Source organism: Urocampus carinirostris, chromosome 10 (genome assembly GCF_059441175.1).
Source record: "Urocampus carinirostris isolate Australia breed hairy pipefish chromosome 10, RoL_Ucar_1.0, whole genome shotgun sequence".
Classification (NCBI taxonomy): domain Eukaryota; kingdom Metazoa; phylum Chordata; class Actinopteri; order Syngnathiformes; family Syngnathidae; genus Urocampus; species Urocampus carinirostris.
Window position 1 is genome coordinate 32,587,706 of NC_142358.1, and position 16,667 is coordinate 32,604,372.

General features: G+C 39.3%; 1 protein-coding gene across 1 annotated transcript in view; it reads right to left on the reverse strand.

Moving 5' to 3' along the window:
* Positions 1–3,555: 3,555 nt before the first annotated feature.
* bace2 (beta-secretase 2) overlaps positions 3,556–16,667 on the reverse strand; it is a 42,959-nt gene continuing 29,847 nt past the window's right edge. Inside the window, exons 4-9 of the mRNA XM_088345884.1 lie at positions 11,367–11,498; positions 10,995–11,129; positions 8,798–8,899; positions 6,897–7,046; positions 6,654–6,822; positions 3,556–4,870 (exon numbers count right to left, since the gene is read on the reverse strand). Coding sequence (XP_088202010.1) covers positions 4,629–4,870; positions 6,654–6,822; positions 6,897–7,046; positions 8,798–8,899; positions 10,995–11,129; positions 11,367–11,498 — 930 coding nt within the window. The 3' untranslated portion in view covers positions 3,556–4,628. The remainder of the gene's footprint in view (positions 4,871–6,653; positions 6,823–6,896; positions 7,047–8,797; positions 8,900–10,994; positions 11,130–11,366; positions 11,499–16,667) is intronic.

Genomic DNA, 16,667 nt, shown 5'->3' on the forward strand with positions numbered 1-16,667 from the left:
CGTCAGAAAATCTTGTTATCTATGCCGACCTTTTGAAATCATTAGATTAGTAGAAATGCAATTTGTCTCCAGAATATAGACAATATCATCATTTGCTTGTTAAAAATCGCAAAAGGCAAACTTTAACCAAAACGGAAATGTAATGCGATTGTTGGAGCACAAAGACAATCACAAGATAAAGCAGACGTGGACTCAAATATTTATAAACCCGGAGATATCTACATGTTATATTTCTTTGTTTTTAAATATATCAGTTTTATAAAATTGGTTTTGAAATGCTCACAAAGCAAAAAATATCTTTATTACCCGTTTTAAAAAGTAAATTTGATTAGTTTTATAGTGTTACTGTAGTATTTTTTTATAGTATTTCTGCAGTCACGTTTGTATTTCTATCGTGGTTTTGCTATACCAATGTACTTCTCATCTCATCTCATTAGCTGCACCGCTTATCCTCAGTAGGGTCGCGGGAGTGCTGGAGCCCATCCCAGCAATCATCGGGCAGTGGGCAGGGGACACCCTGAACTGGTTGCCAGCCAATCGCAGGGCACACTGGGACAGACAACTCGCTCGCTCATTCACACCTAGGGACAATTTGGACCGGCCGATCCAGCTGAAATGCATGTCTTTGGAATGTGGGAGGAAACCGGAGTGCCCGGAGGAAAACCCACGCGAGCACGGGGAGAACATACAAACTCCGCACAGGAAGTCCGGTAGCTGGATTTGAACCCACACAGGAGGTTCCCAAGACCTTAGAACTGTGCCGCACACGCGCTAACCACTGCGCCACCGTGCTGCAATGTACTTTTATTTGTGTAATATTTTGTAGTATTTCCATGGCAGATTTTTAGTATTACTGTATGTGTATTGCTGCAGTATTTCTCTTGTAATATTTTTGTATTGTTGGAGTATTAGTATTTCTGTAGCTGTTTTGAAGTATTTCCATTGTAGTATTTTTGTAACAATACTGTACAAAGCATTAATGTAGTGTTAGTCTTGTAATATTTCTTAAGCAGTTTTATAGTATCACTGTAGTACTATTTCTATACTATTCAAAAGGAAAGCAAACCAATAGAGTATATCTGTTTTTAAGTAGTAAATTTGATATTTAGTTTAGCAGTAGTATTTTTGTTGTACACACAAAGGGAGAATAAGGACAAACTTGGAACCATGTTTCCATTAGTAGTACTTTGATTACGATATATATGTATAAAAACTATGTTGACCACTTTCATTTGACAGGCCAGATAAAAATTCCTGATGGACCACAAGTGGCTTGCAAACCGTAGTTTCCTCACCCCTGCTCTAAATCAATGGTTGTCACAGTCTAGCCAAGAATTTAATTAAGCAGGATCTAATTTTCTTATTGCTGCTTTATTCATAACAGTATTTTACTTATCACAGTGAAGCAAATCAAATCATCATAAGTCATTCATAATTTCAGTACCGAAAAAAAACATACATCATGTAAATATTGTACAAGTTAAAGAAGCTTCGGTTTTGGCGTTCCAGCTGTGGCCATTTCCACGTTTCTCCACTAGATGGCAGTAGACGACAGGTTTTGCATTCAACAGCCACTTCAGGCTTATAGGCAGCCTCGATTGTTAGTCCGCTAGAGTCCAAAAGTAATATTGTCCCGTTGCAAAAGTGCTGAATACATGTTCAGTAGGACGTTTAACATGTACAGTGTTGACCATATATGGCAATTTGGGATTTACAAGCGCAAAGCAAAACTACTGTAACAAGACATCAAGTGTTGAGTCCAGAGTAAGAATATTGACTCATTTCCTTGACAATAAATATATTTGGACCAGTTATTTTTCTTCATTGTGGATTTCAAAGTCCGTGTCTTATGAAATTGCACAACCACAAAATAAGTGAGGGCAATGTAAACAAAACATTTTACATCCAATATAACACAAAAATGGCGGTTTTATTGTCCAGGCAGCTTCCAGACCTGCACTTCATCAAAAAGTGGACCGAAAAGGGTTTCAAGTCCCTATATTTAAACACACGCGCACCAAAATGGATTTTTGGTTGCAAAAGTAGAACATGAAATCATCCCAAAAGTGCTTTGGGTGAAATTTCAGAATAAAATATCCGCCATTTTTGGTGAACAGTGCATGGTTTCTTCATCTGTGTGGAGGGCTGATAGAAATAAATACTGTCTCTACAAAATAAAGAACACATAAATGAATAGCGTAATATCCAAAATATATGGCAAATGTAATTTCTTCATAGATTTATGTATTTAGTCATTATTATTTCAGTATATAGTTGTGTATTTTGAATTTTGGTCAATGTAAATGTTACAATATGCTTCATATATATCCATTATCTGCACCGCTTCTCCTCAGTAGGGTCGCGGGGCAGCTGGAGCCCATCCCAGCTATCTTCAGGCAGTGGGCAGAGGACAGCCTGAACTGGTTGCCAGCCAATCACAGAGCACACAGGGACAGACAATTCGCTCGCCCATTTACACCTAGGGACAATTTGGACCGGCCTATTAACATGACATGCATGTTTTTTTGGAATGTGGGAGGAAACCGAAGTGCCCGGAGCAAAACTGACGCAAGCACGGGGAGAACATGCAAACTCCGCACAGGGAGGTTGGTAGCTGGATTTGAACCCATGACCTCAGAACCGCGCCGCCGTGCTGTCAAGAGTCTTGTTGTGAAATTTAAAGCGTATTTTTCTATTAACATGAATGACCAAAAATATAAAATGATATATAACTGACAAGCGTATTAATTGATGCTAATTTTATGTATTTCACGTTTTATCCATCCACCTATTATCTTCCGTTAATCTGGGGTCAGCAGCCTTAACAGGGAACCCCAGACCTCCCTATCCCCAGCCACTTCCAGTTCATCCGACGGGATCCCGAGGCGTTCCCAGGCCAGCCTATAGACATGGTCTCTCTAGTGTGTCCTGGGTCGGCCTCCTGCCAGCGGGACATGCCCGGAACACTTCCTTATCAGATTCCCAAGCCACCTCAACAGGCTCCGCTCAATGCGGAGGAGCATTGGTTCTACTTGGAGTCCCTCCCGAACGACTGAGCTTCTCACCTTATCTCTAAGGGAGAATCCAGCCAAACTGCGGAGGAAACTCATTTCAGCCACTAATAGATCTTGTTCTTTCGGTCATAACTCACAGTTCATGACCATAAGTGAGGGTAGGAACATAGATCAACCGGTAGATCGAGAGCTTTGCCTTTCAGCTCAGCTCCCTCTTCACCAAGATGGACCGGTAGAGGGTCGGCATGACGGCAGACGCTTAGTCCCATATAGGGAATCATTTTACGAGTGTTTCTTTGTAAACAGAAATAATGTGGCGATATGAAAGGATTACAAGTAGCACTGTCCGATGAAGTAGAAATGATCAAGGCGGATTCCTATTTATATGTCGGCAATATCCTGTGTTTTCGAGTTAATATTTGACACGGTTGTCGTTGATAACAAAGCCAAAGAAGTTGAAGACGGCTAGGGGACAGAATGTGAGTTACCATGGCTTTACAGTTTTCAGGTATTTTGCTTCAGACTGATCGTGATGTATTTTGAAATGATCGTCTTATCTCGAATCCCAAGAGTTTAAGCTTTCCAATAATATGAGGCATGATAATTTTATGAAACATTAAGGGTTTAAGGTACCGTATATTATTAAAATTCTGTGAACCATCTGCCTTTGCAAATATCTCATGTTTCAATATGGGCACATGCAGCTTATAGTCAGGCGCGGCTTATGTATGTAAAAATGTTTTTCCTTTAAATGTTTTTTCAGATACGCTCTATAGCCCGTATTTTACTGTACTTTATTGCGAATGTTATCGTGTGTTGTTTTTTTATTACAATATTCGTCGTTCGTTGTGAACGTTGTCGTGAATGACATGGTTTCTTTATAGGTTTTATCAAATGATATAATGCGTTGTGTCATTTGTTGCGCATTTCTCGTGTATTTTGGTCAGTGTTTTGTCCTGTATGTTGTCGCGTCTGTTTTGTGAGTTCGTCATGTATTTGTTGTGTATGCTGTCCTGATTTTGTCATGTGTGTTTTGTTGCGTATGTTGTCATGTATTATGTTTTCCGTGTATTTTGTCACAACAAAATGTTATTCAAACGAGGGGGCTGAGATTTTCACCTATAAGTTGCACCTATACTTGCCATATTGGGCTGCCTACACATGATCACTGGATACATGAAGCAAAACTAGGAAGTGGGGAATACCTTAATGTGTGGACAAAGATCTGATCCACCAATAGGTGAAATCTTCAGGCAACTGGGCCTCCTCCTCATTTAAACAATAAATGGTTGTTTAAAAATACACAGCAAAATATATGTCATATATTTAGGTATTTATGTGTTCATTTATTGATTTGGCATATATTTGTAGGTATTTAACTTATTTATTTCTATATATGGCAGGATCGGTCCTCCACAGGTTCCCCCATCTGCAGAAGTCAAAAGCTCATGTTGCACCACCTTCAGTGTCTTTTGAGAGTTTCTCAGAAGGATTGTCCTTCTCGGTCAAGTTGTCCGTGTTCTCCGCTGGCTCCACCTTGTGAAGCCTCACCCCTTTTTCCATTTGGGCGGTGGCGCATCCCCGCCCGTTGATTGAACGCGCCTCCCTTCTCAGTCACTTGATGCGATGCCGCACCAGCGACGATTGGTCGGTGATCTCGCCCGAGTAGCCGCGCCGTCTGCACGGCAGCACCAGCAAAAGCAGCAGGATGATGAGGATAATGGCGCAGACGGCCATCAGGGCGTAAGAGATGACCCACAGGAGCGGCTCCCGAAGCGCTCGGCCCGAGCAGTCCGACGACACGTCCGCGGAAGAGAAGGGGCCCGAGATTTCGGACAGAGCCGTGTCGCCGCTCACTGTGGAGACGGGAACAAAAGCATCTATTTTGCGATTGTATGGAGTGGGGCACATGTTTGTCACTATTAAACTCATTCAGTTGTGGGATAATTGATACGTTAACAGAATAACAGGCGCTCAAAGTAAGGAGAGAAGACAACGATGGATTTTGAACCTGCAAAGAGAACAGGGAGAGAATCCTGTGGGTAAAAAAGTGCAACCAGTTCTAAAGACCCTCCTCTGAGCCCTTTCTTTTTATCGAATCTCCCAGGTTATGAAAGCAGTTACGCCCAAAAGGGAAACGTGGGTTGAAAAACATTGTGCGATCCGTTGTCCCTGAACAGCATCATCGTGAACTGCACCTGTGCAGCCTAATCCATTATCCCTGATTGCATAATGCTGCAATCGGGGATCAAACATAAGCAATTTGGTTAAGCCTGGTGGCTCTTTTTTTATGGCCTTATGGTATTTCCGTCTAAAATGAAGTGCACTCGTGCAGCCATGATTCATTATCCCCAATAGCATATTGCTGCGGCAGAAGGCACTTTTGGTCAGCCTTAAATGAAATGCATTGTCAAGTTTCATTCAATTATCACTGGTTGACTATTGCTCAGAGCAGGGTTGGCAGAGCACATTTTTTGTCACATAGCGGCGTTTTTTCCCGTTGTTATGGTACTCAAGTCAACTGCACTCATGCGGCTGCAACCCATTATCCCCAATCCCATATTGTCTGTTACTATTAGAAGGCACTTTTGTTAGTGGGTATGCCACTCTGGCCGACCTAAAATGCTAAAATAGGCCATGATCTATTATTCCAATTGCGTATTGTTGCGAGCAAGGACTGTCAAAAATGCACTCTTGTTTGACCTGATGGCTCTTTTTTTGCTGTTACAGTATCCAGCCCCAAAGTGAACTGCACTAATGCTCCTGAGATCTATTATGTTTAATTCTATATTACTGTGAGCGAGGATGGGAACCCGGCAGAGCACTATTTTATTTCTTTGATTCAGACCACTGACAAGTGCCATTGTGGCTGACCTTAAATGAGCTGCACTGTTTAGCCCGTGATCCATTATCCCCAGTTAACTACAACTGCAATGGGGGCCAAAGAGCAAAATCTGTGTCATGATTGGCAGGTCTTGTACGTATTTTCTGCCTCAAATGAACAGCATGCAGGCTGCCCTAGCTCAACAGAATGCATGTATAAAATTGGGAGTATAATTGTAAAAGTCAGCCATTTTTTTCTGTTATGATAAAACCTCCAATAAACTGCTTATTTCAGTTCCAGACTTGTTTTACTTGTTTCACATTCTTGCTAAGGAAGAAAAAGTCCTTTCTTTTTAATATTGGATCTGTGAAGGAGACTGCATAGATTGCCAGGGTTGTTCTTTAATTTTGACTATTATGCACCTTTTACATCATCATCACTATTGGCCAATCAAATTGCCGTTCTTGAATTTCCATACCCATTAGGGCATACCTGCTTTTTTTAAGCTGGGAAATTTAACCAACAGAAAGGCTCAAGGGGAGGTCGTACAGTCCTCTCCAAGGATCCTTTCAAGTGCAAACTTTATTGTTGTCTTCTCTCCTTATTTTGACTGTTTTCTAAACTACAAACTTATCACACTTCCCGTGGCATTGACCATTTGGGCATGAAACGGTTCTATTCTATTATTTTAGGTTGGCGTTTATTAATTCTGAAGATTTTTTCGAGTTGGTGTTTTACATATCACAAAGATTTTTACATACTTAACAGGATCCAGAATTCAAGAACACTACCCTCACAAGAAGATTTTAGCTCACCTGCACAGTTGCTGAGAGCAAATCCCAGTCTCCGCTGTGACCGATCGAACACCACGTAGAAACCCTCCATCACGGTGGCTCCGATCACGAGGCCGTTGGCGGAGGAAGACACGCCGAAGCGGTAACAATCCAGTGTGCCGTCTACGTCCGTGATTGGCTGGATGTACAGCTTCAATACGCAGAGCCGAGATATAAAAACGAGGAAATATTTTTGAGGATTGTTTGTGCTTGCCATTGTGTTACCTGAGGGAGAATGGTGATGCGAAAGGAGAGGCTGGTATTAGTGTCCCTCAGGTAGATGGATAGTTTAGGGAAAAACCTCCAGGGTGTATCTCCCTTCATCCAGCATGCCAACTTGGTCCCATCCCAAAAGCCAGACGAAAATTCCTGGATCTGAATAAAAATGATATCTGTGTGGAATTTCATTTTAGCCTTTGTGTATACGCAGAAAAAAATGGGGCATTTGTGATACCTTCAATATCTAAATAATGCTTTCCCTAAACACAACAGCATTTTACTTGCAAAATAACATTTTATTGCAAAAAGCACTGAGCTTATGCATGAAATTTGCCAGAACTTTTCAGTCCCCGATGTTTCCAGCGACGTCTATGCCTATACTTGCAACATACATACCTACACACTATCGCTGGATACAGGAAGCAAAATTAGGAAGTGGGGGCTTCCTTGAGATGTGAAAAAAGATCGGATCAAAGCCACTCCTGCCATTTAGTGGTGATTTTTCATACTGAAATCATTCTAATAGGCTTGATACCATTTATATATATTTTTTTGATTAAAAAGTATTTTTACTTTTTGGCACTCAGGGACAATGCGTATTTATACGTGATAAAAAAATGAATTAGTTATAAAGAGCAAAATTAACCAATCTAGCAGATGGTAGATTGTTTTGCTTGTTTGGAATATATGTTTTTTACTGATCTACGTAGAAAATATCTCTTAACAACAAAAACATTCTGCCGTGCACTTGATGAGATCATTTTGTTTAAGGATTGCATTTCATATTTTGTTTGAGAACAAATATAGAATATCTTAGTAAAAAAAAAGATTAAAAAAATCTCGAATAATGAACATAAAAGCAAAATGTCATTCTAAGTGTTTGTTTTTATAGTGTTAATAACAAATTCAACGTTACCATATTTTTACAACCATAAGGCGCACCGTACTAATAGGCGCAGTCTCAATTTTAACACACATAAGCATACAAAAATAGAGGGGGAGCAAAGTGGATTTTATATTCTATTTGAGTATCGCTTTTTTGCCCTAAAATTGGATAATTAATAAAAACAACTGAAAAGACTTAACAAAATGGAACCGCAAAGAATTCTGCGGAATACGAGCTGCAAATTGTGAAATAGGCAGCTGGAAACTGTAATTGAGCAGGTGAAAGAAAGTTTGGAGTTAGCAAGAGACTTCTACTTCAGTGCGACTTTCATCCATCCATCCATTATCTCCACAGCTTATCCTCAGTAGGGTCGCGGGGGTGCTGGAGCCAAACCCTCCTATCTTCGGGCAGTGGGCCGGGGACACCCTGAACCGGTTGCCAGCCAATCGCAGGGCATACAGAGACAGACGACTTACTCGCTCAGTCACACTTATGGTCAATTTGGATTCGGCCCATTAAATTGACATGTGGGAGGAAACCCAAGCAGACACAGGGAGGACATGCAAACTCTGCCCAGGGAGGCTTCTGTAGCTGGACTTGAACCCTGAACCTCCTCACAGTTGGGCTGCGCGCTAACCACCCATCCGCCATGCTGCTCTAGTGCGACTTATATATGGTTTATCTTTCTTAATTATGCATTACCTGGTGCGTTTTTTAGTCCGTAAAATACAGTATTTGTCCTTTCCTGTCCAATAAACGCCCCCACTTCCCTCTTTTCTCCCTCTACTATGTCTCCTTAAACAACAAACACACACAGGACACACCGCACTCTAGTGCGTGCCACACATTGTGAAGAAAATCCAACACTTTTACGGCTTTTAGTCGTAAAATACTCTTACGTTGTGTTACCCAAGAGCAGATTCTGTCCGGCAAATTCAAGGAAATCTTAGAAGCGTGACAGCGCCATCTCTTTGTGCCGACAACACGATTCATCACGGCCTGCTGAGAGACATTAACGTACCAGAGAGCTTCGCGTGATGGCATCCACCACCGCATTGAAGACGTTGACGGGAAGCCGCAGCAGCGTGGTGCCGCTGTCAACGATGGCTTTATCCATGTTGTACTGAAAAGAAAAAGGCGAGACGCAAGAGTGCAGCTTGTCAGTCAATCCAACAGGAGACCATCAGTTTGCAAAAAAAAATAAAAAAAGATAGAATCTTGCGCTAAGCTTGCACACAATATCAGCGTTTTAAAAGCATCATATTGGGGAAAACAAAACAAAGGTCATTTTGGAGTCCCAGCACCCCCTGGTGGTTATGTTATAATTGCAGTTTCATTTTTTGATAACATCATTTATCTTGAAGAATCAGTAACATGATCTCCACACCATAATAGTGCAGTAATATAAGTTCATTGGTATAGAAGTCTCAAAAGGGCTGTACAGACAACAGACTATTATAACATCATTCCCTGATCTAAAACCTACATGAGGGCAAGGAACAACACAAAACCTCAGAATGAGGAAATTAATGAATCTTGAGAAGGGCCTGCAAATGAGGCAATCCCCCTTCCAGGATGATAATAATGAGGTTTTTATTTAAACATCCCTTGACTTTTTAAAGTTCTACTGTCATTTCTGCCCTATTAGTATTCGTCAGTACAGTAGTTATTTGTATAATTCGGTCCTGTCGTGCTTGTAATTTCGAAACAGTGTCTATTTCTGTGAAGTTGTCAGCAAAAATAGATTTTAATTTCAATAAAACTTGACAGACAAATAATTCTACATTTAAAAAATAGCCCTAAAACAGATCTTTGAGAATCCGTGGCTAATGCTCATTAACTTGATTACTTTCAAATAGTTTGGAATAAATCACCTACCAAATGTGCCGACAAAATAAATAAAAATAAAACTAGTTTAAATAAAATGACTCAATTTTGTTTAAGATAAATGAACAATGTAACCTTGAAAATGAATTTCAGGATACCCAGGTCAGGGCGTTGCTTGTAGTCCTACAAAAAGCGCCCACATTTCTTTGTATAGTTTATAAAGAATAAATAGATAAATTATAATTCACATGGCAGATAAGATATCCTGTTTTACCTCAAATTAAGATCACATTAAAGACCAAATATTGCTTTAAACACACCAATTGCTCACCTTCTTTGATTTCACCCATGATGTGCCTTCTCAAGGTTTTTTCATTTTCCTCATGTTGAGGTTTTTGAGTTTTTCCTTGCCCTCATGTAGGTTTTAGATCAGGGGTTGGTGTAATCATAGTCTGTGCTTTGCAATAATATGTGGTCTGTGCAGCCCTTTGAGACTCTTTGTGATTAAGGGTTATACAAATAAACATGACTTGAAACATGACTTGACTTCTAAATTTCCTAAACAAAATCTGGGATGTCTTGTGTGCAGTAGGGATGCCAAACATCTTGACAATATTCACATTTACAAGACATGCATGCCAGAAAGTATGCTGGAATAGCCATCCTATGAGCTGGGCTGTGGTCTCATATACCGCAGCACTGGCAGAAATTAGATATTTGTAGTCACAAAATAAGTCTATGCTGCAATATGCACTAGCTCTTACTGAATTATGATAAAATTCATCTATCAGTGTATTATGGACATGTAAAGATACAAAATGGAAATACTGCAAGTGATCCTTATTTTTACTAAATATATCCAATATTTGATTATTTCTTCTTTCAGTAACAGTAACGGAAAACAATTACATTTACATTCCAGCTTTAAATTTATTTAATCAATATTGGACACTGGGGTGGCAAACAAAATTTCATTTATATTTTTATGTTAACAACTATACAAAAAATCATGAATTTCTAATATTCTTATTCAATTATTTAGGCAATATTCTGAGCACCTTGTCATAAGAAACTATGTTAATTCTTATTTCATTCTTGTATATCTGAATCTCATGAATATAGATTATTTTGTGTATGTAAATTGAATGTATTTTTTATGTTTTTTAATTTTGATTTAAGGTTAATGTTTAGGTATTAAACCATGTGTGTAACTTTTCAAATGTTTGGTTGAGTGTTCAAGAGTATGTTTGTATCATTGGCAAACAGTATCAATTCAAGAGTTTTTGATACTGGACATATTTCCTTGATATAATGTAAAAAAAACCCGAATTGAGATAATTGTTGTATTTAATCCTCGCAAATTTCCTAGCATTGCTAAATCCAGTAATCACCTCTGTGCAGTCAAGGTCCAGGTCCTGGTCGCCAACCTCCAGCTTTAAAACTTCGACTTGATAGTACCATTCCTCAACAATAGGCGTGTACCACAATGAGCCCCGATATAGAGTTGGTTCAGCCCCACCCAAGATCTAAAAACACAAAAAGACCATGAGACATTTCCTATTTGCCGGTTGCATATAGGAGATTCCTATCTCCTCTGATGGTAAAATCCAAAACGTATCAATCCACATGCACTGTTAAAACTAGAAACGGAGAGTGAAGAATAAGAAAAAAACGTTGCCCTTTACATTCCATTCCGTCCCTGTGATGTTTATTACGACTTGTGAATCGAATTCCTGCATGCACAACCCCTGCTGACTACTCACAAGACTGCCCCCCGGAGGATCGGAGGCGCTGCTGGCCGACATTCCCGCGCCGCACATCTGCAGGGAGAAAACGTCGGGGATGGCGAGCTGCTTTACCACAGAGTCGAAGAAGGGCTCCACCGATGAGTCAGGCTAGATGGCAAACACAATGACTTTTTCAATCCCGGGCATTTATCTATATTAAGAGCTCCTCATTTTAAAGGGGCGGTGTCACATGCCAGGCAGGTGGCTGTTTTAAACAAACCTAGCCCTACCCTAAACTTATTTCAGAAAGGAAATAGGGAACTTCCAGATTTTTTTTTTTTGTAGTCGTATTAAAGAGTGTCATTTTTAAGTGGTTTGAGACACTTATCACTTATCAGTTTTCCTTGCCCTCATGTAGGTTTTGCAATATTTTATCGTCTGTGCAGACCTTTGAGACTCTTTGAAATTAAGGGCTATAGAAATAAACATGGCTTGACCTGACTTGAGGTTTTTGAGTTTTTCCTTGCCCTCATGAAGGTTTTAGCTCAGGGGATGGTGTAATAATAGTCTGTAATTTGCAATAATCTGGTCTGTGCAGCTCTTTGAGACTCCTTGTGATTAAGGGCGTCCCAAATAAACCTGGCTTGACCTGACTTGAGGCTTTTGAGTTTTTTCTTGCCCCCATATTGGTTTTAGATCATGGGATGGTGTAATAAAAGTTGATTTCATGTTTCTATTTATACACTTACAGCATATAATAGTGCAAGAATTGATCAGTAGCTAAAAAAAAAACAACAACAGTTTTTTCACGACTGTACGGCAGACATAGAAGTCTCCGATTTTCTTCAAATTGTGGGGCGTGCCCTGTCTGTGATGCAGGACAACGGACGTAGACCAGCTCAATGGCCTGCCCTGAGAGTGGGAGGTCACAGGTTCGAGCCTTGGTCAAGTCATAGACATACAACATTTTTGGGCGAGATCCCATGTTTTTATAAGATCGTTTCCACTTTTTGTGCAATCTCCTGTGAACAAAAGGACACGCAACATCATAAGCAAAAAAAGAAAAAGAAGTACTCGTGGATGCTAACGCCGTAGGCTATCTAGCAGTTTGAAAGTTATTATTATCTTGGCGCTTTTGTTTCATGAAACAATGTCTTTTTTTTTAACCCGGACCAGGACTACAGTGACGCAAAAAGTTCCAGCTGATTATAATGAAAAGAATGGATTGTTGACGCTTGAGCAAACGTTATTGCCTGGACTGTTGATCTAGCTTCCGCAAAAAACCCGGCATCATTTCCAAGGAGGTCATGGAATGAGACTGTGAAATGACTCTGAAATTGAAGAGACGGAACCTTTTGATGGAGATTTAGCGAATCTGTTCTGAAACAGGACGAGCATTGATGATTGATATAGATTACTGGTAAAAAAAATGTCAGTGCATCAGCTCTATTTTTTAAAAGAATTTTGTTTCATCTGTGTGTTTTACTTTGTCATCAATACTTGATAAACCACAACTAAAGTCAGTTTTGCTTCTGTTGTATTTTTTAATACGCACACTTGTATGCTCGTCTGTGTTGTTGTAAATTTGGTCGCAGCAGAGTGCTCCTGCGCCCTATCTCGCAGTGCGCCCTGTGTAGTGTTAAATACAGAAATAGAACCAGCTACAGAGACTGCACCTTTTAACACCCTGCGCCCTATAGAAGTGAAAATAGGCTAAAAAAAAACAAGAATAGAACCAGAGTCGCAGCAGTAAGGGCGCCGACACTTTATCACTGGACCAGGGGTATCAAACATGCAGCCAGGGTCAGATCAGGCGTGCCAACAGATTGAATCCAGCCCACGAGACAATGCTGAGAGAAGCGCAAGAGAAAAATGAGATACAGTTTTAAATATGCCAACTTGATGTTGCCAAAACCAGGCACCAAACTCAAAGCAACTGTGGCTGTATTTCTTTCCATCTCTCTTTCTCACCCCCCCATCTTTTTGTCTCTTTCCCTCTCTATTTCGCTCTTTGTTCTTTTTCTCTCTCTTCTGTTTTCCACAGTCTCGCTTGCTTCATTCTTTGCTTACTCTCCTTGCCGTTTTCTTTTTCTCTCTTTCTCATTTCTCCCTTTCTTTCTGCTCTCTTTTGCATTCTTTTGCTCTCTCTCCATTTTTTCCCTCTGCATTTTTCTCACTTTCTGTCTCCCTCTTTCTTTCTCTCTTTGTAATCTACTAATTCGGCCCCCAAGAGGATGTTTGTTCTACAATGTGGCCCCCGAGCTGAAATTAGATTGACACGCCAGCTATACCCTGATTATGGTGCAATTACTAATCAATCAACAAGTGGCATTGATCAAAATCGCAAAATGGGAATCGAGCCCTACATTAGGCGGTGAGCGCACCAACACTGAATGCCTAGACCATTGGTGGTACAGATGGCACACAAAAAGGCATTATAGCTTATCTCATTATCACACTGTTTTTACCCGTTGTGCCATACACTTGTATTTGTATAGTGCATGTTGTTAAACATTCTCCCCACCTTAGCCATGCGTCTATAACGTTGCGTTTCCATGTGTATATGTAGACTGCCATTTAAAATTTGAAAACAATTCACAAACAGTTGAACATTTCTGGAAAATATCATATGAATGACCCTGTTAGCTATAGCAAGACATATTGATTGTTTCAAATCTGTATTTTTAAGAATATTGAATCTTTCCCAAACTACAAACTTATTCAAGTTGCCCAAGAAGGCTGGTCATTTACAGAAGACAAATGCAAGAGAGGACAAGTCAGTGCTGAGGATGTCAATAGGTAATCGTTTCCAATCTGCAGCCGAATTCGCTCGCCAGTTCAGTGCTAAATATCATAAGGATATGTCTCACTATACATTGTCGCTGTTGAAGAGCATTTGGACTGAAGACCCACACTGCAGTAACCAAACCTCTCAATAGCAAAAAATAAATGAATCAAAAAGCTTGACTGAGAGGAGAATTGGTCTAGAGTTCACTTCAGTGATCAAAGCAGCAAATTTAATTTATTAGAGTCGGATGGGATTTTTTTAATTTGGCAACATTTTAGAGAAACCCTTAACCCAAAGTGTGCCAAAAAGTCAGTGAAAGGTGAAGGAGGAAGTGTCATGGTTTGGGGCTTGTTTTCTGCAGTTGAGTTCTTGTATATCTACATGGCTGAGTGAATGAAAATGTTCATAAGAACCTTCTTCAACAGCACATTTTTATACTGTAAATTGTTTTCTTATTTTGATCTTCAGTGTACGTAAAAGAGTTTGTATCGAAAAACATTCTGTTTCCTTATTCTGTCTTTCCCAAGGTTATTCACACAGATTATCGAGTGATCATGGCTGAAATATGGTAGTAAACCGTAAAACCTTGAGTAGTAACGCACACCTATAAACACTGCATGCATTTCCAGTCTTATACACTGAATTCTATGGTACATAAGGTGCACCGGGTTATCAGGAAAACCTTCACATTTCTGGCCAATTTGAGACTTTTAGGTGTACGTCATAGTCCAGAAAATACGGTACTCCCTTTGCTGAATGCTGAACCAGGAAATGTCACACATATTAAATGAACAATGCTCGCATTGTAGGAGATCGATTTCCCATTCGATGTGGACGCAAGGAAGCCATATGGAAAGGAAGTAAAGCTGTTACAAATCTTCCATCACATTAGCTTTGCTGATTACAGCGTGGGTCATATATTTTTATTTAGATATGCAAAAAAATTACATCAGATTTTTGTCTAGTTCTGTTTTTTTTAAAATCACTTTTACAGTCCTTATATTTGAAGCAGGTTGGTCATGAACTTTATAAAAGATTAATTCATCCCGTCAGAGTCCAAACAGTCACTTTCTGGATTTAAATTGGCAGTGAGAAGGGGCAGGTACCAATACCAGTCATCTGTGCCAATACTAGCCCAATGTTAAGACTTAAAACATAAGGTATCAGTACTAGCAACTATGGCTTATACAGTACCAGTACCAATCTGCCCAATAGTGGTTGTTTTTCAACAGGGAACTGAAAATTAGAGAAACCTCAAAAGCCTTTCGATTTATTGGCTTTTTAGGGGAAAATATATTGGAATTTAAGGTTATTTCTTTAAAAGGGGGTTATGTTCAAATGAGTTAACATCTGTCAACAAAAAGGTCGAATGGGACTTCCCTAGTTGTAACGTAAAAAACAAAACAAAAAACAAGCAAACCACTGTAATTATCACTAGGCGAGGTTGCGTGATGCTATCTACCGTGTTAGTATTGAGTTTAATACGTATAACAGTATTGGTATCAGGATAGAATAATGATATCATTTTCCACAGCGTTAAATAAAGTCAAATGTATTTGTGTAGCACTTATCATGCAATAAAATGCAACTCAAAGTGCTGTTAAAAATTAAATGTACATAACAAAAACAAATCTCGCCTGCCCCACTCAATTGCCCATAGTATATAAAAATATTTTCAAAGAAATCCAATAATTAACTAGTCTCAGTATTATTTTTGTTTTGACTTTACTACTACATACACTCATCTGTTTGTTAGTCATGTTAAAGTTTAATTATTGAATGGTTTACTGACTTAAATGTATAGCTTTGTGTTATTTGGTTTGAACTGATTATCATTTATACATCTGTTTGCAAGCAACAATTCGTAGTCTTAAATTGCTGTATAATAAAAGTGGAGTTAAGTTAACCCAAATTAACCTTTATAGTTACTAGTCTTATTTTAGGAACAAAAAAGCAAGGCAATATGGGGTTAGCTACAAAATATTCATAAGTGTTTAAAAATGTTTGTAGGTAAAACCCTTCAACCATTCTTAAGCTTAGTGAAATAAATCACATTCCACATTATGCAGTACCATTGCTGTACTAGGTGACCAGACTTAACTGCGTTGTATAATACTTTTTAAAATGACTCAGTTTAAAAGAAAAAGTCAAATTAGGTGAATGCCTCATGCCTCGTGAATACTGACCTGATAAAAGTCAATGGGTATTAAATGAAATGATCTTATTAAGTCATTGACTGAGTATTATGAAACTTTCGATCAAACAGCATTCGTTTTATGTGATTCAATGACATTTTCTTGGAGTTGTTCTTTAAACTGAACATTGATAGACTTCAATCGGTTTATGTTTTTATAGTTAAACCAACGTTCAAACAATCTTGTACACGTGGCTTGATGTCATTTTTCACATTTTTTGTTAAAAAAATCGGAACAAATTTTAGGGAAGGAAGTTTCCAGAAACAAACTGCTTTGGCAAACTTAAACCATAGTGATTCTCCAGCATACCAGATAATATGAACAAGATTCCTTCTTGGCACCATGTATTCCTGG